We start from the raw sequence: 21340 nt of genomic DNA, 5'->3' as shown, positions 1-21340 counted from the left end.
CAAATTAAACAAAGAAAATACTGTACTATGAACTGATCTGTGTTGTTATGACTGTTGGTGATGATTTCCACAAACACATGGTGCACTGAATTATCTGCCAACAGTCTTCAGGATTGTATCAGTCAGTATGAACATTTTGTCATGCAGGTTTGTTTCATTATTGATGTCTATGTCCTCTCAGTAGTGTGAAGTAGTCAGGGCTTGCAGTATTTGTTTGCTTTTTCTGTCTCTCTGATTTGGTGAATGGAAGTTTCTGCTGCCTTCATCTTTAAACCATTTGAAAGTTGATGTACTTGTTTTGTTGCTGTTAAACTGGTTGTTAAATCTATTAATGTGTGAGTTTTAGGTGTTTTTCTCAGCATTACTTTGAAACATTTATGAGATCAAAGCCTTTTGACTGTTCATGATATCAATCAGTGCCCGTGGTGAAGCCTAGTAGGAAGTAGTGAGGAGTCAATGTTGTCAATATACTGAAAACTAGAAATTACACCTTTACCAGCTTTGAGCTCTTTTTCGTATGTAGAAGTAATCCCTGTGAGCATAAAGCACCGGCTTCAGACTGCTCTGAATGCTTGGTTTCCAACAGTTTTTTCTACTTTCAGCCGGAGCCGACGTCGGCTTGTGATGGATTTCTTTATATAGTCATCTGTTCCACGCACACCACACAAGTTCACTGCTCTGCTCCACTAACATAATGGCATTATTCTGTCTTCTGGAAAGCTGGCCAATCAGAACAGAGTGGGATCATTGGGAAGGGGGCCTTAAAGAGACAGGAGCTAAGACTGCCTGTTAAGAGACAGAGGCTGAACTGAGGGGCTGCATAAAGGGCCAGTATAAGATAAATAAGGAATTTCTGAACTGTGAATCATGCAAAGCTACTCTAATTGAGTCCCAGAATAAAAATAGAGCTGGAAATGAGCATAATAGGTCCCCTTTAAGTTCGCTAAATTGTGACATGAGTTTGGTTTCAGACCTGTCAGCTGATTCACACACCTGCTGAGATTCGGCGTATATCTACATATCAGTGGACTGTGTGCCCACTACAACATGAACTATAAGGTGTAATGTTCCTTTTTTAAATTCATAACTCCAAAGGAATCTATATTTGAAGTTTTGGAAGTAAAAATTAGCTTGAAGTTTCTTCTTATTAGTGATTGAAAAGTTAGAAACTGGTAACACGTTTAGATGTGGGCATCTGTGTTTATGAAACAAAAACAGAAAAGTTTAATGATAAATGTACTGTAAGGCAGGAAGTTGAGACTACCATGAAAGACAAAGGCTAAATCTGATGACAGAAGATGTGTGAAAAAGTAGGAAGATTAACGTCGCAGTATAAGGTGAAGCAAGAGAACCAAATAAGATATTTTAAGGGCTAATAAAGAGCTCAAATCTAGTGAATGCATCGCTGTTAATTATAAAACAGCAAAGACAAAGATGAAACCTTTGGACAAATATTACTAGACTTCACCACTAATCTTTCTTGCAATAACCACTAGTCTTATTTCTCAAAATGGACGTGACATTGCTGCAATGTTTTGTCTTAACAGTTTACATGAAAATAATCTGTAACTGCTGATGCAATGCCTACTTGAAATCATCTTTGTTTATTTACACCACATGTTGTTTTTTTTGTTTTTTTTTTTTAAATATACAGACTTTTAAAATTTTGTTTAAATAAACTACTTCTGTTTTTTTGGGGGGATTTAAATTATTGTTATAACCAAAACATAATAAAGGTTTATAAACAACATTAACATCATTCTAAAATTACTGTTTTATTTAAAATCACCACATGCCAGGTGGAAAAAACAAACATGGTTCGCTTGTAAAAGACGAACAAGAAGATCATGGAGTAGTATATAATCAGTGACATTAAATTTAAAAAAATTTTTGGTAAAGAACCTTCCATTGGAGGTTCATAGTAATCTATCAACAGTTCCTGTTGACCACATATCAGTTGTAACTCAGGACTGACGGTGTGAGTCTTGACTACTGGTCATCTCCTCCACATACCAGTGTGGCAGGAAGGAATACTGGGAGTCTCTGTGAACTGAGTAGGTCACATCTCTGTGGGGCTCCCAAGAGAACAGATACACCATACTGGAAGGGAAACAATAATGATCCATTAACAACATAGAGGGCTGCAAATACACTGCATTTAACAATTTACTTAAAAATGAATTAGGTGTGTGTCATTGCAGCTCACCCAGGATTGTCCTCAGTAGCAACACGTTTCACAAAAGACAAGAAATCACAGCAGAAGTTCATACAGACTGTTGGTTTCCAGCAGTTGTATTCATTCTGTCCAAAAGGAATATAGGAGACAGAAAATATTTTGAATTAATCATGTGAGCTTAGACTTACTTATGTCAAATTACTTTTATCTGCAGAAATTGTCAAAATAGATTTCCCAAGTTTTTAATGAACAGTCATTCATCACATTGTACCTTGATGAGATGTGAAATCTTGGAGATGTGAAAAGTCTCCACAGAGACGACCACTCCGTCATGATCCCGGAAACCTGCTACAACACGAGGGACTCCAGGGAGGAAAGACTGTGCCCACCACTTCAGCAGTTTGAACCTGAGGACCACCCAACAAACAGTTGTTACTTAGAAACAGTTGAGAGCAGGTAATACCAATAACAAACATGCAAACATGATATGAAAAGGTTTATTATGTGAAGAGTTAATGTTTCATCAAACATGTTACCTGTGGAGGTTGCTGCGCTGTTTGGGGGTACAGATCTCTGCAGAGGTCTTCAACTCAACATAGCAGGCAGGAGGAGCTGGAGCGTTGGGATCTTTATCCCGGCAGTCCACTTCACCAGAGAACAGAAGTTTGTGATCTGCCAGCCGAGTTTGCACCACAGTGCAGAAGGCCTCATTAGTGTTAACCACTCCGCTCGGGTCAGGTGAACTCTGGACGTTATCTGCAGGAATGGACAAAGTCTTTCAAACATCTACTTATCACATAGTGTGCTTTGTATGATTTGGGTTTGTGTGTCAAATGTCATCACAGGACAGACTGACATGGTATGTATGTAAGCCAAATAAAACACTTTAAAAGTTTGGACTCATGTACTCATATTGAGTCAAAATTATCAGATACTAAGTCAAAAGTTATACTGTATCTTCACAGTGCAATGAAAGAGGCTGGATTTCTGGGTGCGGTATAATTATCAGAGGAATTAAAATTAAATTCTTCAGATTTGATTGGAACAGTGTTGGTCTCTGCACTGTTAGATTAGGAAGCGGAGGACGAGGGAGAAATAAATAAATTAAATCTAAACTATGTTCTTTGGAAAATGTAAACAAAACTTTTGCCACCTGACATCCAAACACAGACCACTGACACATGATACTGCAAGTTCAAAAAGTTATCAAAAAATACTGAGAAGGGGAAGGGCTTTTGATGTAAGGGTGATTTTTTTTTTTTTTTTTACATATATTTGGTACTTTTTATTTCACTGTATGTAAGTCAAAATTCTGTCAAAATTTTGTAACAGTAAGTCAAAATTATGAGAGGGTATGTAGCAGTTACCTGGATGTAACTCCAGTTCTGAGTACCTGTGGAGCCCTCTAATGGGCCTTGCTATTGGTTTACCCCCTTGAGGCTCCACCTCAGCGTCCTGAGAAAATTTAGATGCACTCACCACCCAATCAGGGGGTAGCACACACACTGCACCCTCCCCCCTACATAGGCCCCTTGCACGCATTGCTCATCTCCCTCTGAAACTACAGGTGGTTAATGACTAAGGTATGAAAGAAAACAAATCAAACAGCATACCTGTGCATGCATACTGCTCAAACTTGTATCCCCAATACATCATCTCTTCATGCCTTTCAGTGCGGTTGTCTCGTTCTCTTCGAGCAGCTTCTGTTTCAACTTCGCTGATGTAAAGCGTTCCCCCGAACCTGGTGACCGCCAGCAACCAGCCCTCCCGTGTCTCGTAGGGAGTGGTCAGCAGCTTGGTCAGATGACCACGCCATGTCACAAAGTCAAGATCTAAAGCACTGGGAAGAGCAGAGGTTGATCAAAGAATACACGTCCAACAGGAAACACAGTTCTGGTAGGAGGTGGTTGGATTAGAAACTATAGATCACAAGTGAGTATCTGTCTGGGTTGGCCCTATGTGATGACCTAGACCTATAACACTGCATAGGAAAAAAAGTACTGAAACAATAAACTAACAATGACACTTACCATGATGAGGCCATGGTCGTCCTTGACGTGAGCTTTGATCTGTTGGCCAAGATCCACCGCAGGATGTGGTCCAGCTTCTCCTTCACACTGTCGTCTCTCTTTATAAAGCGATCCTTGTATCCATCCCTCAGGTCAAAATTAGGATTTCTGTCAGGTTCCACATAGTATCTCATCTGCCTGCTGTCATTGAAGAATCTTCGCTCAGAGTCGAGGGAAAAGCATCCCACTTCCACAGGCTGTTTGTACACAGGAAAGTCTTTTTCATACAGCTCCCTTCTGGTGCTCAAAGCCTGAGAGCTGATTGGGTTTTGCCTAGAGGGTGGTCCAGACTGATGGTGGTGTTGGTGGTGGTGGTTTGGTCTGAAGTATTTATTTCCATAGTGATTTCTTTCAGCGTCATCTCTCTTTCTCTTGTATGCTGACTGGTTGTGGTAACTGGAGCTGGGATTGTAGGATCTGTGGTGGTCCATTGCTTCCTATTGGGTAAAAGAGTAATAAATCATTATCAAATCAAATACTGATGAGTTATGATTATTGAACACTCATCAGTATTATTCTCCTGCAGGAAAACGAAAAAAAAGCTCTGCCTCATCATCACCGCTATTGTCAGAAGAGGCATTACAAACCTTTTGTATTGCTGCTACATGTGCAATAACTGTATTTCAAGCTGCTAACACTGCTAATACTGCTATCTGCAGACATTAGACACATATGCCAGATCAATAAAGTTATATTTATTTTTCTTACTGAACTTAAAGTGCAACACAATTGAACGCATCACCTCTCGTGTCCTGTCTGTGTAAATAATTGTATATAATGTATATGTGAATAAGATATGCATACATATATGTACGCATGTTTAAATGTAGATATTTATACTGTATATGAGTATTTGCATGCATAAAAGTTTCCATTAAAGTTAATTTAATTTTGCTAAAAGTGATTTACTGTAAATACAAGGAAACACACATTTTCAAAGCAAGACACATCAAATAACTAGGCTATATTCAAAAACCCTCTTAAACTCTGAATAAAATATTTTGGATGTGTAACTGTTTATATAACATGGAACAGACATGTTCGTACAGGTAAGAAACGTGTTTGATTTAACATAACATACCTCAGTGAGGATACACAACAAAATCAGCTAAGCTTGTGTCAATGCCCAGTCAGTCACGATAATAAACACGACTTCGAGTCAAAAATCATAAGGTGCAGCATTTTACCCAATTGACACAAAAACGGCAAGTGAGTATAACAATGGTAAAAAACAGTGTTTGTTTTTCTAGCTGGTAGCTAGTATCAAATGCTAATTCAAAACAACGCTACTTCTTCCGCTTCTTCTTCTTCTTGATTTTTAACGGCGGTTGGCACCAAGCGTAATATCGCCACCTTCTGCACTGGAGAGTGGAGAAGCGATTAAATCCTAACCATTTAATGTCTATAATAATAAAATTTTACAGACATTAAACAAACACTTCCATAATGTCTCCATCCAATCTGCTCAGTGGTCGCCGCGACAGAACAACTGGACATTGAGGAGGACTAAAAGCATAGGGAGGCGGTAAAGCAACCTGAAGGGCGACAGCCGCCATTACGCTCCAAAGAAGAAGAAGACGACTTCTAAAGTTGTCTGTTGGAGCCGTTGAAGCTGTGAGCAGTGTGTGGTGTTGAATGAGACCAAAGCAATGTGAATACTAGTATTTCTGTTATTAATAGCTATCCAGGTAAGGCTTTTAACTGATTTAACATATCAGATATGTGTTGGTATTTTCATTGTACAGACCAAGTGACAGTTAGCTAGCCGCATTAGCTCGGCTTACACTTAATTTGTGCCAGTTGACAGGAATGACATAGCCAAATGTTTGAATCGGAGCGTCGTGGCAAATTGTGTGTCCCGTCAAAATCGTGGATGATTTAAGGAGAAATTAAAGTCAAAATGTGAAGACAGCCTGCGTTTTCCTTATAGCTATAAATCGCTAGTATCTAAGAGGAGTTAGGTTTCTGCCGGGTATTGTTGACGTATACAAATTTGGTCACGACACCCTGAATAGAAAACTGTCTAGCAAAACCCAAACTGCCCAGTACTTTGTATGTTTACAGAGCAAGAGGGTGTGATTCACAGTATAACAACGACTTTTCTGATTAGCTACTGAATTAAAACATCTAAAAAATGGGGTGTGGGGATTTCAGTGGTGTCGGGTCACAGGGTTCGTGATTTCTTTGCCATACATTTGTCCTCCAGGTATGAACAGGAAACGGGCTCTGATTTCAGAAACTTTCATGGTAAAGAAAATAAGAAATGGCCCTCAGAAGTTTGGAGCTGTCAGTGATGGTGAAGGTAGGTGTTGCTGCTAAATTCGTAGCTAATTACAGTTTTGTTTAAAAACTTACTATAGGATGTAAAATTCACTTTGTATCCATTTCTTCACTTAAAAGGACCGACTGACATCAGATCCACAATGGAGTACATCATGACCCTGTTCCCCCGAAAGATCTTCAATGACACCTTACCTCAAATTGTACTCAAGCACCAACTGTACAGCATACACGATGACAAGACCATGGTGGACAAGGAAGTGGTAAGGTGCATTTTTGTGGTCCAACATGTTTTAATTTTTCCTTTGATTTAAATGTGAAAATACAACCTTGTCTCCTCCTTATGGTTCACAGAATAAACTACGCGAACAAGGAGAACTTCTGATGTTCCAGCTCGGCTTTGATGCAGAAGCTTTCGGGCTGGTTTTCGCCTCGGACTACAAGGCCAAAGTGTTGGCAGGAGAGGAGGGCAGAGTGACGCAAGGGACAGTGGAGAAGTTCTTAGAGAAAGTGTTGTCGCCTTGCACGGATCTGAGCTTCAGCAAAGACAAGATGCTTAGAGAATTCCTCTTCACAGACTCTGAGATAACGTATGGAAAAAAACCTCATCATGTTTTGTTTTGGGTTTTTTTGAGTCTTGCTTTGTGAAATACTGTCGCAAACACTGGAGTTTACTTCTAAAATCAATCGTTTGAAAGATTTCACACCCACAGTGGACTCAAGTTTAACCTTTTCAGGGTTTTTTATATTTTAAGTATTTAAAAATTGCTTTAAGTTTCTTGTTTTGAGTTTTTTTTTTGTTGTACTTTTACATTGTGTGTAAATACTTAGGTTTGAGATCTTAAACTTGTCATTTTCAAAGATCAGCACTTCCTTTATTTTCTGACCAACTAGGCAGCTGGTGAAGTCAGGGGTGTTGACTGTGAGGGACGCAGGCAGCTGGTGGCTCTCCATTCCCAACTCTGGCAAATTCACCAAGTACTTCATACAAGGTGGGTGTTCAGATCACCAGACAGCTGGAGAGAGTCTCATCTAAATGTCTGTCATTCCCCCAGGTTATTGACAGTATCTTGTTAATTGGGCGGATTGTTTGTTTCTGACCATCCCACCACTTTCTCCTGTTAGGTCGTAAAGCTGTGCTCGGCATGGTGAAGAAGTCCAAATATAGCGAAGTCTTAAAGGCAGAGCTGGAAGAGCGGCGAACAACCTCGCAAGTGAAATTCCACATGAAATACCACATTCATGACATTGTTGGTGCAGAGCTGGTAGAAAGGTAATAATAATTGTTTGTTTTTTAATTTGGAGGTTTTACTGTGAGAAATCCAAAGCAGCTGTTTCTATGAGCAATTTTTAATCTCTATTAACCAAGGAATCAGACCAATTTAACATCTTCCTCATCTTGGGTCAATGGAGAATCCTTCAGTTTGATACATGACTGCGCCTTAAGTCTTAATTTACTGAAGTAACTCTTGTTTTCTTTGCAGCATACCTACAACTTCAGGGACATTGTTACGATTTGTTGATTCCTGAACCACTACACCATGACTGATATCAGCGTCTGGTCGAAGCCAGTGAGAGACTGAAGATGAGAAATGCCTTAGAAACACAAATATAGTGACAAAGTGTTTAATATGAGGATTATGAGCAAATTTAATTTAAGGTTTCAGATTTTGTTTCTGTGCCAAATATATTATAAAAACCTTGTGGGTTTATGAATTGTCAATTATGTTGACATGACCTTGTCAGGTTTTGATTTTTCTTGTAAAATGATGTAAAATGTTTTTTCCCCTAATGAGAATTATCACGCCGTTGATACAACCATTCCAACTGTGTGATGTGTGAACTTTGTCTTTCCATTGATTACTGTACTGCCAGATATGACTGACAAGTAGTCAAATACCTCTGGACCTATTTTTTGGTGTAATTAGGTGAATCCAAATTCAGTTACAATAATGAAAAACGCAAGTCTTTTAGCTAAAATTACATTCAATATAAGAAGTCCACACTTATATTAAAAGATGTAAGATTTTACTAGGCGTATGTTTTATAGCTGATTCACTAATTATCTGAAAAGGAAAAAAGTTTTAGCCTAGTTGTCATCAACTTAGTCATTTTTTCCTCTGTGATATCAGTCATTGTGTGTTGAGCATATTACACATATTATTTACCCGCCCAATCTGGCAACAGTGTCTAACAGCATTTAATCTGAAGCATTTTTATTTGTTCAATGCTTCAACGTTTTCCATTACGGTCTGAGTGAAGCATGTACTGTCAGACTTCAACATTTTTAGTGTTAGCATTACAACTGTTGCATCCAGGGGGAAAACGAGGTTGCGTTGTCAAACAGAGGCAGAGTAGAGTTTCAGTTTTATTGGAATTTATTGGCTTTTTCAAAAAGTGACAATAGCTTTTATCCATAAAACTAAAGAGTCACAACATTGGCTTGAATTAAAGCACAGCTTGATGTCTGAATACAATACAGATGAGCAACATGTACTTAACCCCTGATCTAGTAGTTCAAATACATTTTGTAAATAGGCAAAAAATATAACTGTAGCAATTCTAATCTTAGTTTTCAGTATATGTTGCACATACATGCTATCAGCATTAATTACAAAAAGCTAGGCTTGTAGGGAGATTAAGGTAGCGTTAACTGTAGAGGTAATAAACAAAGGATATTCATAGTGTTAGTTTAACAATACAGTGAGTGAAGTGTAACTTCTGTGAAGAAAGATACAAAATAGTCAATCACATGATTATAACAAAAAGATGAGTACACTGTATACTACACCATAACCGACAGTAGCTTTGTTACTGTTATTAGCAGGCATAAATGCTCTTCTTAGTGATAGTGACATTGCTTAGCCAGTAGTGATGCTATTAAAAAATAAATCAAATGTGCTGCACAAAAGGTTTCTGATAAATGCCCACAGAGCATTAAAGGTGCTCTTGTTCCCCGCCACCGAAACACCTAAACAGTTCTAATCCGATATCTAATAAAGTTTTCAGCTTTGCACTCCTGGGCTATACAGTTGAGACACTTCTAGGGAAATGTTGCAAAAGAGGAAAAGAAAAAAAAAATACCATTAACCTGACAGGTCCAGTGGGAGCCAAACACATAAAATACTGGATCGTTTTGATTTTTCAGGGATTAATAGCACTGTTGGTGTCAGAAGACCTCTTCCTGGTCTGAATTTTCAGTATGTCTCAGGCGTCATTCAATCCATGAGAATGAATTTTACATAAATCACGTTTGCTAGGATTGAAAAAACTAACTACTGATAAAAGAGATTATGATACATGAACAGTAATTTGAGGCAAAAAAAGAACTTCACAGATGGTTACTTCAAGTTCCTTGTTTGACAGTGCGATGACACGTGACTGCACTCGCAAAGTGGAAATGAAATTAATAAAATGCCATCTATTATGGAGCTGAACAAAACAGCAGCACACAACAGCAAATGGTCAGCTGTAGTTTGAAGGTGTAGTGGGTTTGAGACAATAGAACAAAAGGTTTTCTTATCGACTGAAATACAGCATGTCTGCAGAATGTATTTGGCAATATTTCTTCCACTCAAAAACAAACGACCGAGACTGTAAACAAAAAAGGAGGACAACCAGTGGAAGAACAAATTGAAAACATTCCACGGTCCATTTTCCAAAAAAAAAAAAAAAAAATCCAATCCATGTTTAGAAGGCCTCAAGAATTTCATAATTTCATAGTCTTGTCTAGACAGTATACGATGTTAAGAAAAAAACTAGGGTCTATAATCTTCCAACCCCTTCTCCTAAATCTGACCCTATGTCAAATTCTTCATGGAAATGGTTGGTATAACTGCTGTAGCTACACGTATGGAAGGAAAGAATCTGGAGTACATTGTTATCGTGTGTATACTGGTGTGTTTCTCCTGTGTTTTTAGCCACCCTAACCACTAGCGGTCATGTTCCCCTGTAACCGATCCAGTGGAGGAAGTCTTAGAGGAGGCTGCACTTCTTCCCCTTCTTCTTTACAGGTGGAGGGCAGAGGACGGCCCGGATGGCCTCATCGAACACAGTTTTAAGGCCACGCTGAGTCAGGGCTGAGCACTCCAGGTACTTGACGGAACCTGGGGGAGTAGTACAGAGAAAGATTTACGATTATTCGTTTTAAAATGCTCCTTGAATAATTGTGGCATCTACTCTTGTCAGAGAAAACTCAGTCGAGTGTTACCAATCTCTTTGGCCATCGCCAGGCCTTGGGGATAGGTGATCGGAGAGAGTTTCTTCTCCTTCAGCTTCTCCATGGTGTCCTTGTCATCTCTCAGATCCAACTTGGTGCCCACAAGGATGATGGGAGTGTTGGGACAATGGTGTCTCACCTCAGGGTACCACTGCACAGAGACCACAGCAGTGAGAAGACGGGAATAACTTTCCAAACTTGTGTGTTATCTCGAACATTTCATTTTATAAATATAAGCCAACTATGTTAGCTTAGCTACCAAAAAGCAGCTATGAGGGTGAGATGCTGTCGATGCTCATGGGGAAATATGCTTAAAGCAGATATAACATTCAGTCAGGTAAAAGATGTACAGTATGATCACACAACTACAATAAAATTATAAGTAATAAAAAGAGTAGACATAATACAAGGACCAAATTCTCAAAATAAATGGCTAAAAATAAGTGTGGGAATTAATATATATGCCTTATTGGATATGGTTAATATTTACCGCATGATCAAGTCCAGAGTGAGAATATGAAATAAATGGGTCACTGTAATTTATCTTCCATTTGTCTGATGGTTAACAAACTATTGTGAATAAGAAATGCAGTTCAAAACAGTTAAGAGGGTGGCTGTTTCTGCCACCATAGCTCCAGACAAAACCTAGATAATCTAACTGTGTACATAAGGCTTGTAGTAAAATAACCGGATGCTTAGTAAGCATTATCTGACCGAAATGTTGCATTTATAATTTACTGGGAGCTAATGCACAGCGTGGAGATACTGCATACTAATTGAGTCTATAAAGATTCACAAAGTGGTCTCGTGTTACCCTGAGCTTCGGTGATGGATAAGACAGTAAATGCTAGCCATACTGAGCAAATTAGTGTCGGGAATCCTGTCAGGAATGAAAATAATTCAGTGCAATTAATGTTCAAATGGGAATGTAATTTATTATGGTCAACTTTATTCCTGAACTTACAAGAAAACCTGTTTTAAACCCTGTCTGGATTTACATCTTTTATATATTTACCATGGAAAGCAAAGTGATTAACCTGATCTATTAACATGTCACTCACATGTGTTTATTACTTGTAACTTTATTGAAAACACACTGCTGACATTATTTGTTTTTCTATTTACAATTTGGGCGTGCTTGGAGCCAGTTAGCTGCGCAGCATAAGTTAAAAATGGATCAGCTTTATGGCACCAGATACCCTCATTTATGTCCAAAGATGGCTGGTTAATCCACTGATCTCACTTCATGACACAATCACCAGCTACAGAACACTGAAGGTGAGGATAAAAGTACTGAAGTTATAATGTTTTGGCATTGCCAATCAGACCGATATAACTCAGAAAACCTGATCAATACATTTTAACAGAGGAGTATGAAGAAAGTCTCTATCCACGGTAAATGTGACTAATTAAACAACATTACAGATTTTATCTTTGACGTGGACAAAACTAATCTTTACATTTTAATAATGAGGCTGTAAAGCATGACATAATGATTACTGAGCAAATAAATGCATTTTTGATTTTCCAAGCAGAAACCGATAATTGAATATATGAATGAAAATTACTGGAGAAAATCTAAAAAACATCCAAGTCATGCTGGAAAGCTTATCAAAAATCACACATGATGCCTCTCATAGCCTGTTTTTTAAATTTTTTTTATTAACCATACACTCACTGCATCCACTCACCTTGGCACGGACGTTTTCAAACGAGGCCGGACTCACAAGCGAAAAGCAGATGAGAAACACATCCTGGTAAGAAGAAGAAACAATACAATCACACAGCCTTTAACAATCACTTCCTTGAGTAGTTCATGTCGCACAAAAGGTGTGGTGTTTTTCTTTCCCTCTAACTTCCTTATTCATTCTACATACACAATCTTTCCAGATGGATTATGTAAGGACATCAACAACATCAAAATTTACTTCAAGGCTTATACTGCATGTCACAGAGAGTCACAACAGGTATCATGTAATACAGCATTGTCTGACTGTTTTGTTTTGTTTAAACCGTACCGTCTGTGGGTAGGAAAGTGGGCGGAGTCTGTCGTAGTCTTCTTGTCCTGCCGTATCCCAAAGGCCCAGATTCACTGGCTTCCCGTCCACCATAACATTGGCAGAATAGTTGTCGAACCTGATGGAAGCGATAAAGTCAGAATGAGTTACTATTAAATCTGGCAGGCAAATAACAACATATAAGTCTTAAAGTGTAAAACTAGTTCTTAATTATATTTTGTGCTGCTTTGCCTCGCAAGGTCGAAAATCAGTCATCGCATATTAAATCTGGCTCTGCTGAACCAAAATCTTGCCACGGGGACAGTGATACACATCGACATAGTCTCCACAGCTGGCCTAGAATCAGATATGGAGCAAGCTTTCCTCTTAACTTCCCGCAATATCTAGTTTCCTGGCTGTTTTACAAGCTTAGTCACAGTCCACAGCATTGATTTGTAACCTGTTCTGCAAGCAACCAAATTTACATCTCAAAACTGAGGAATAAGATGTCACCTTCTGCTGTATATACTGTGACTGATGGACTGGAAATAGCGTGGAGACAAATAATGGATTGCTGGAGTTGATTGACTTCTAGTCATGAATAAATAAATAATTCACAGAGGACTACAGTCTCAGATACTCACACTGTGGGGATGTACTCTCCAGGAAAGGCATTGGTGGTGTAGCTGATGAGCAGGCAGGTCTTACCCACAGCTCTGGAGGAGTGAAGGAGAGGAAAAAATACTTTTAAAAAATACCCCAAAAGACAGTTTTTTTTTCTTTTGTACTACTGAGTTATAGTCTTAAGTAGCAACCTAGTTAGCAGGTCAACACTAGGTCTGCAATTAACCATTATTCTCATTATCATTTAATCTGTTGTTTTCTATATTGAGTATTAAGTGTCAAAATAGTGAAAAATGTCTATTTACATACGTAAGATTATGTCAGACTCACTATTTTGTGCGACCAATGACCCTAAACCCAAAGATGTTCAGTTTACTATTAGAAAACACCTAGAAACTAACAAATAGTCACATTTGCGAAGCTCTAACCAGAGGATTTTTCTGGAGTTTTCTCTTATAAATGACTTAAAACATTTAATGATTATCAGGATTGCCTCCTAGTTTAAAACCAAATACTGTTAAATGAACCATAGTCTTCCTTTACTTTGGGGAAACAGGCTTATGTAGTGCAGACTGGGTTCACAAAATATGCAAACACAACTGCGAGATCACTATGAGGAGGCGTATTACCCAAATCAGATGCTTTCAATGACTCTAACCATTACGTGCTCTAATTGTGTGTATAAATCCTATCTGCTACAAGGATTTCCTTAGTGGAAATCGAAAATAACAAAGTATTGGCCCATCAATGACTCTGCTGCTGCGGTATCCACCACACCCAGAACAAGAAGTTATGAGTGTGTTTAACCTCCCACACATCATTACACATCTGTAAAGATTCTCGTAACTCATTATTTTATCTTCTGTCAATCGTTAGCTGTGGCAAACCGAGCATTTTGATTTACTTTTAACTTTTGAGAGGCTGGAAACACGCCGCATGTATAACACAACAGTGCATTACGCTGCAGCTAATACCACTGCAATAACTGACACAAACAAGCAACTTAACTCTTCCAATTTCTCAGCTGGAGGGCAACTATTGCCAAATATCATTTTTAACTCTGGTTTGGAGGGATAGGTGAGCTGCCCGGTGATGTCTGACTTACCAGAGAGTGAGGAAAACAATCTAAGTTACGCCAACCACTTTCATGCTAGCCATTTTGTTAATGCCATAGTTAGCGTTAAAACTAATTTAAGTGATTAATAGCGAATCATTCTTATTATAAAAAAGATTAAAGTCAATTAAATTATACCCATGGGACATAAACAGGTAGTTAAAGTTAAAGCTTAATAGCTAACTTTACCCGTTTGGAAAAATCTTAAGCAAAATGCTTGTATGTTGACACCGTATTCAGCTGATGTTACACTTGGTCATTCTGGCGTCAAGTTAAAACTAAATGTGAGTCACAGACTAGTAGTCAGCTCGATTAAGTTGACTCACCCGTCCCCGACAACGACACACTTTATGGCCTGCATTGCGCCGCAGCTAGAGGAATGCTAAGTTAGCCCGGGAGCCAGCTAACGTTAGCTCACAACTCTCTTTTCCTTTGTCCGGGGTCGCTCGCTGGCGAAATGTCCCAACAGCGTCTCTCAAACGGCCTTCGACGTTACAGCGGAGCTCCTAAGATGCGGAACAGCTCGTCCGGGAAACTTACAGTAACTTATCGAGCACTTTTAACACAAGTTTACACTGAAATTCCCCTCGCTACATTCCCATGCTTTCGTAGGGCTGATCTGAAAGCTATGAAGCAAAACAGCGGCCACCACCCCTGAGGAAGGAAAAAAAATGAAGCTAGTCACCACCACCACCAGGTGGTGCATCCGGTGCACTAGGTGGGTTGATACGCCCACAGACACTTTGGCGAGCTTATTGTCTTCAAAACAAGTAGTTAGCAATCCAACGGCTTTACTAAAACCAGAGAATGTAATCAGACAAAATGTATCGGGAGGTTAGCAGTTTAAAAGAAGATTTTAGCTTGGTTAGTTAAAAACGATAACGTCTAATACGGACTATTTAGAGTGTGACACGAATTGAGGACATGACGTCATTACGCTATGCACTGTAAATATGGTATTTCGTCCCTGAATGATACCTTGCAGGCTGTGTATTGTCCCCAATAACCACATAACGGGCTTTAAAGATTCCCTCCAGACATGTTAGGACATTACATGTCTGGAGGAAATCTCCAGACATAATAATCCTCTCCTTGGAATAATAAATTGTGTCTATGAATATGCAAATATGTTTCATTTCAAAAGTGTTACTGCTGGACACAAGATGTCTACTTCACTGTAAAGTCCATTCTCAGTGTATGTGCACTGCAGGCTTCAAGTTTTCATATCACACTGGTGTAAGTTGTATGCGGGACCATGATTTGTTCCAAACTAGTTGTAGTGTCACAAACTCAGATTCAAGGTGAGAAACTTCCTTACTTTAGCAGATGAATGTGAAAACAGCCTTCTAGACTGACTAAAAGACAATTATGTAATAAAAGATAAACACAGAAATTTAATTTGCCAACAATTTTGATAGTAATTGATGAAGCAACACAAACACTCACTGGTTCCAGTTTTAAATGAAAAGATTTACCTTGCTTTTCTCCGTTTGTTATAATTGTAAATTGAATATTTGGGGATTGGACTGCTGGTCAGGGAAAAAAAAAACATTTGTCACTTTGAATTCTGGGAAATTGTGATTAGCATTTTTCACAATCAAAGAACCAAAAGAACAATCTGTAGATTAATTGATAATGTAAACAATTTGCTCATTATAGATGACTCTGTCGATTATTTTCTCGATTCATTGATTAGTCTCTTGGGCTAAAAGGTGTCAGAAAATAGTGAAAAATGACAATTACTGTTTCCCAGAACCCAAGATGCAACCTCAAATGTTTTGTTTTGTCCTGAGCAACAGTCCATAACCTGAAGATATTTAGTTTAGTATAATAGAAAACTAAAGAAAACAGAAAACAGTCACATTTAAGAAGCTGAAACTAGAGATTTTAGTGGGGGGGGGTTCTTAAAAAATGACTCAGAACGATTAATGCATGCATGTCTGTTTTGGATTTTCTAAGATGGACAGCTGTCTCCTTGGTTTAATAAGGTAATGGAGTGGGGCAAAGATTGTATTTTCTTCATACACTCGGTTTTATTAATGGTGAAAGTTTCACATACATAAAAATAAATGGTCTTCAAACTTAACCAACACTATTGCCAAGGGCAATGTTAAAAACAAGGCTATGAAAACTTCTATTTTTGTTTTATATTGTGTATGCTCATCATTCTGTTTTATCTGATTATTTGTGTATTCTTCTATTGTTTATATTATCTTGTTAAATCCCAGTATGCTTTGTTTGTTTGTATATTATTTGTACAATATGTTCTATCAATCAAGACAAATTCCTGAGAGTCTAAACTCGGGGCAAAGAATAAAGCTTACCACATCCGTGTGTCACACCGATACCAGTCCCCCCGATGACCATAACACCATAACAGGAATCAGTGGAAGAGCAGCAGCCGTCGGGGTGGAGCAGCTTTGCCAACACAAGCAGCCAGACGCATCCAGCCGATGTAAAAATGGAGCTCGGTGTCAGCCAGCGATAGAAACATGAACTGTCACACATCACTCAGCACTAACTGACACCGTCTCCTTAGAAACCGCCGGGGCAGACTTCGCCTTTATGGCGGGTTTGTCATATTTAGTGCTCCGATTTTCGGGCTCCGCTGGTCGGACTTACGGAGTGTTTTCCAAAGGCTTGACGAGGACTTTGTTGATATTTTTTGATCTCGCATGGCGGCTGCGAATCAGATTTCCCTATATCTACCTTGTCGCGTCGATGATGTTTAATGTCAGATTACAGGTAACTATAAAACCATCATCTCTCTTAACTCTTTTAGTAAAACGTTGCCAAGCTGCCAGTTATGTTACCTTGCTGTAACAGCTGATGGGGAAGGCCCTGCTGTTAACTCGATTTACACTCAGTTACCAGATTATTTGTTACACCTGGCTAACACTGACGCAGTCTGCTCTGCTCCCTTTATTTAGGATACACTGTGCAGTTTTTGTTTTAGAGAGGTGTTGATTCAACTTAATGGTCATTTTGAAGGTTGTGGTTTGTGGTGTTGTTGTATTGTATTGTATGTATATGGAGATAATAGAAGTAGCTGGTATTTTTTCCTAGAAAAATAACTTAAAAGATCAAATAATGAACAATTATTCAACTCTTGAATTGATGAATTTATGCCCAAATGACCAACCACTTTCCTCCACTTCAACTGCTTTCAGCTTCAGCATCATCTGATTTTGCTCTTCAAAGGGTGACTCAACCACTTAAACTAGACATTTTGATTATTATCACTGCTTACAGACCCACTGACACTTTATTTACTGTGCACAGATCTCAACTATCTCAAGTGCTTCAACTGAAATTTCAACTGCTTGTATTATTTACAATATAACTGACAGTTCAACTACTTTCAGCGCTCACTCGCCAGATTATATTTCAGCTAAAAGCTCACCTGTTTTCAGTTTTCATCTACTCAAAAATAATTGATCATCAAAATTGTTGCCAATTTATTCTCTGTTGAATGGTTTCACCTCAAAAGGCCACACAGTTCAACAGCTCCACACATCACAGCCATAAACTGACGGCTGTTAGTCAAAAAATGGGGAAAAATGACAATTACTGTTTCACAAAGCCCAAGATGCAACCTTAGATGTCTTGTTTTGTTCTGACCAAGAGTCCATAACCTGAATATATTCAGTTTGCTATCATAGAAGATTAAAGAAAACAGAAAATATTCACATTTAAGAAGCTGGAACAAGAGATTTTAATGTTTTTTTCCTCTTTAAAAAATGACTCAAAATGATTTAATTTTCTATCTATCAATTAGTCGAATAATTGTTGCAGCTGTAAGTTTAATTTTGGATTTTTGGATGTAATGTGTTTCCTGACAGCCTCCTCATCTGTTCACAGGTCCACATTGAAATCCACTGACTCTTCAATGCCTGCGTTTGGACCTAAATAAGGAGCCGTGAGCACTGCCATGTTTACACGCTGTAAGAAAACTGGCTGACACTGCACAACGATGTGGAGGGAGAATATACTCATTCTGCAACCTGGTGTGACAATGCGACAGAGTGACACAGCTGGTTGTTGCAATCAACCTTTGTCACACGAGTCCAGTGCCTTTGAAGGGGAAGGACAGCGGCGATGTCTGTGAAAAATGAGCTGCAGCGAGCATCGACATGTGAGGTTGGAAAGGGAAAAGATGCCTTGCAGTCCTGCTCTTTAACTTGCCGCATCAGATTCAGGAGCCGCTTGTCCGCCTGTCCGCGAAGATTGTGTCGGAGGAGTGGTGGATTCGGTGATTGTTGCTGTGGAACTTTTTTTTTTTGTCTGAAATGTATGTTTATTAGGCTCCCAGTGTAAACATCTCACAGGAGGAAGTGGAACCATTTCACTTTAATTTAAAACGTAAATATCTACACCGCATGATACAAACAAGCATGTTTTTCGTCCACTGTGGCTCAGACACCTTAATAGATTTTGGGGTACGCTACGTAACAGGTACATGGTCTTTAAACAGTACAGCTACCTCTCCGCAACTGTTCTACTGGAAATGTGTAGTCTGTCATTAAATGCAGTCTTGAGGGGACTCACTGCATGTCCTCTTTGTGTTTGTACACACACACACACACACACACACACACACACACACACACACGTCGTCACACTCACTGTTGTGTTTCTGCATATCAGTGGCACTGGAAAGGTGATGTTAGTGGAAAAAATGTTACATGGAAAATAACTTTTTGTAGCTGCATTTGTCTCAAGTTTTTATGTCTGTGATTAATGTGTGTGCGAGGGGGGTTGAAGTCACAGGAATTGAGGTTAAGGATGACTGAGTTTGGGAAGTAATAAATTCATGAAATCAACCTTCTCGGCCATTTCTGTAATTCTCAAAACAGCTTTCGAGGTTTACAAAAATGATTTTTTTGACCTTTTGAATTCTTTGGCATGTTTTTCAGCTGTGTTTTGAAGTACCTTGACATTGAAATACATTGAAATATTGTCCCTTTTTAAAGAATCTTTAACTTTCCCATTATACATGCATGTCGTTTTACATTACATGTCAAACAACATATAAACAGCTAAATGTGACAATCCCTTTCCCTTCATCCAAGTTCTCCCATTGTCTCCCCAGTTTTTTTTCCTCTAGTTATATGTTCAATATGGAAATTCAATTTAAAAAGACAAAAACACACTAGCAAAAACATTTCACCTCCTGCAACGTACACCATTGCATTTGGATTTAAACATGATCCAGTTCTTAATGCGTGAGAACATGACATTATAATATATTAGATTAAATTGTTCCAAGATTTTCTTCAGTTTGCCTCTCAACATGTATGTCATTTTTTTATTCCCTTACAAATTGCCATGATTTCAAAAGGACATTTTCAGGCATTTTATGCCTTTATTAATAAGTTGACAGTACAGATTTAGCAGGCAATGAGGGGAGAAAGAGAGAGAGAGAGAGAAGGAGGGAATGAAACTTTGCAGTTCATGGTCAGCACCTCAACCTCCAGGCCACCAGGGTGCCCCAGTTCACCATATTTTTAACTCATACTTTAATGTTATGGTTATCATTTTATTTTTTTTTATCAGTTCAGTTCAATAAGTAACTTTACTTTTAATTTGTTCATATTAATACACTGAAGATCTGGAGTTTTAAAGGGAGAGAAAAACCTTGTGCTTTTAGGTGAATATTCACAAACATCATTTCTAAGCTCTTAATAATCATATACTTCTAAAATAACTTGAGATTCATTAATATCAGAAAGGCTATTACTTATTTAGTTGAACAAGGTTAATCATCCAGTTACAGTGGATTCAGAAAGTATTTAGATTCCTTCACTTATTGCACACTTATGTTTGTTACAGATTTAATTTTAAATGGAAAAAACTGCCATTGTAGCTGATCAATCCACACTCAATAACACATAATGACAAAGTGAAAGCATGTTGAGTGTTGAATGATTTATTTGCAAATTTATTAGAAGTCAAATTTTGAAATCTCTCATTTACAGAAGTATTTCTAAAAAATATACTGACGCAATTGTCATTTGGTATTAATGTTTGGATTCTGAGTTTTAACACAAGCCTCCTGACAACTTTCAGTAAAAATGTCCTCCATCAATCTCAAACTCCAAGCTTCAAGTTTACACTCTGAGGTTTCAGCAAAATTATCTGAGCAAAGTGTCCTTATAAAGTGGGTTAACTCACAGTGGGTTCTTGGTATTTTCACTGACACATACAGATAATAGTGCGCAAAACACTAGCATTGCTTTTTGTACATATTTATCAGTCAATGCGTTGACTGATGTATTTCACTTCTGCAAATGCACATGCCTCACTGAAGTTTAGATTTATCAACACAGTAAGAGGCTGAACATGCCAGCCTGTTCATATAATTCAGGCGAAGCATGACTCTGCTGTAGTACCACATGTGTTCACACAGGGGCAGCAGCTGTCAATACTCGCTTTCCTCTCTGTTGAAAACACACATCATCAGCTGCCAGGAGGAGGATACAGGCTGATAGGACAGCGATAGAGGGAATTTAAAAGTAAACCTGTAAAAAAAAAAAAAAAAAAAAATTCAAAAAGAGAGATATTCACTTTATCACCAGGTCAGTAAACTGACAACTTTGTGGTATGTTACTAATTCTGCTGTTCCATTTGCCCTTATTTACAATATAAGTTTTGCTCTGCCACAGTTATTTATTGCATGAGATTTTCATAAAATGTGTCATTCATATGTTCAGAAGGCTGCAGGAAACATGCTCCTCAAACAATTAGAAAATCCTCTGTGCTCTATCTCAGTGTTTAGTGAGAGAGTGAGCACTTGTAATGAATGAGGCCCATTCGACACTTCCTTTGAATGTACGCTTCTTTTAAGTAGATTTCCAAACT

General features: G+C 38.4%; 4 protein-coding genes across 4 annotated transcripts; 2 read left to right on the top strand and 2 right to left on the bottom strand.

The window, feature by feature from the left end:
• Positions 1–1126: 1126 nt before the first annotated feature.
• dxo (decapping exoribonuclease) lies at positions 1127–5544 on the bottom strand. The gene is made up of 7 exons (XM_044332343.1): positions 5327–5544; positions 4207–4682; positions 3790–4016; positions 2713–2932; positions 2448–2583; positions 2207–2301; positions 1127–2100 (listed from the first exon to the last, which is right to left on the bottom strand). Exons 2-7 carry the CDS (start codon positions 4674–4676, stop codon positions 1965–1967), a joined length of 1284 nt encoding a protein of 427 aa, XP_044188278.1. The 5' UTR covers positions 4677–4682; positions 5327–5544; the 3' UTR covers positions 1127–1964.
• A 56-nt stretch (positions 5545–5600) lies between these two features.
• LOC122967615 (serine/threonine-protein kinase 19-like) lies at positions 5601–8347 on the top strand. Its single transcript, XM_044332345.1, has 7 exons — positions 5601–5933; positions 6452–6547; positions 6646–6788; positions 6880–7115; positions 7420–7517; positions 7651–7798; positions 8010–8347. Exons 2-7 carry the CDS (start codon positions 6454–6456, stop codon positions 8053–8055), a joined length of 765 nt encoding a protein of 254 aa, XP_044188280.1. The 5' UTR covers positions 5601–5933; positions 6452–6453; the 3' UTR covers positions 8056–8347.
• A 538-nt stretch (positions 8348–8885) lies between these two features.
• Positions 8886–15347, bottom strand: LOC122967616 (ras-related C3 botulinum toxin substrate 1-like). The gene is made up of 6 exons (XM_044332346.1): positions 14806–15347; positions 13386–13457; positions 12763–12880; positions 12436–12498; positions 10736–10895; positions 8886–10631 (listed from the first exon to the last, which is right to left on the bottom strand). The coding sequence occupies exons 1-6, from the start codon at positions 14838–14840 to the stop codon at positions 10501–10503; spliced, it is 579 nt and encodes a 192-aa protein (XP_044188281.1). The 5' UTR covers positions 14841–15347; the 3' UTR covers positions 8886–10500.
• Positions 15348–16823: 1476 nt separating this feature from the next.
• On the top strand, positions 16824–19302 carry LOC122967617 (small integral membrane protein 10-like protein 2A). Its single transcript, XM_044332347.1, has 2 exons — positions 16824–17224; positions 18341–19302. Exons 1-2 carry the CDS (start codon positions 17045–17047, stop codon positions 18359–18361), a joined length of 201 nt encoding a protein of 66 aa, XP_044188282.1. The 5' UTR covers positions 16824–17044; the 3' UTR covers positions 18362–19302.
• The last annotated feature ends 2038 nt before the right edge of the window (positions 19303–21340 follow it).

The sequence above is a fragment of the Thunnus albacares genome, chromosome 17 (assembly GCF_914725855.1).
Source record: "Thunnus albacares chromosome 17, fThuAlb1.1, whole genome shotgun sequence".
Lineage (NCBI taxonomy): Eukaryota > Metazoa > Chordata > Actinopteri > Scombriformes > Scombridae > Thunnus > Thunnus albacares.
Note: the sequence above shows the minus strand (reverse complement) of the source record. Positions and strands in the feature narration are given on the sequence as shown.

Coding starts and splice junctions, on each gene's coding strand:
- LOC122967616 (XM_044332346.1), bottom strand. CDS start 14,840: ATGCAGGCCATAAAGTGTGTCGTTGTCGGGGACGG. Junction 12,499..12,762: donor CACTTTCCTACCCACAGACG/GTACGGTTTAAA, acceptor TCTTCTTACCAG/GATGTGTTTCTCATCTGCTT. Junction 10,632..10,735: donor GGCGATGGCCAAAGAGATTG/GTAACACTCGAC, acceptor CTACTCCCCCAG/GTTCCGTCAAGTACCTGGAG.
- dxo (XM_044332343.1), bottom strand. CDS start 4,676: ATGGACCACCACAGATCCTACAATCCCAGCTCCAGTTACCACAACCAG. Junction 4,017..4,206: donor ACGACCATGGCCTCATCATG/GTAAGTGTCATT, acceptor TGCTCTTCCCAG/TGCTTTAGATCTTGACTTTG. Junction 2,302..2,447: donor AGATTTCACATCTCATCAAG/GTACAATGTGAT, acceptor CCTTTTGGACAG/AATGAATACAACTGCTGGAA.
- LOC122967617 (XM_044332347.1), top strand. CDS start 17,045: ATGGCGGGTTTGTCATATTTAGTGCTCCGATTTTCGGGCTCCGCTGGT. Junction 17,225..18,340: donor TGTTTAATGTCAGATTACAG/GTAACTATAAAA, acceptor ATCTGTTCACAG/GTCCACATTGAAATCCACTG.
- LOC122967615 (XM_044332345.1), top strand. CDS start 6,454: ATGAACAGGAAACGGGCTCTGATTTCAGAAACTTTCATGGTAAAGAAA. Junction 6,789..6,879: donor CCATGGTGGACAAGGAAGTG/GTAAGGTGCATT, acceptor TATGGTTCACAG/AATAAACTACGCGAACAAGG. Junction 7,518..7,650: donor CACCAAGTACTTCATACAAG/GTGGGTGTTCAG, acceptor TTCTCCTGTTAG/GTCGTAAAGCTGTGCTCGGC.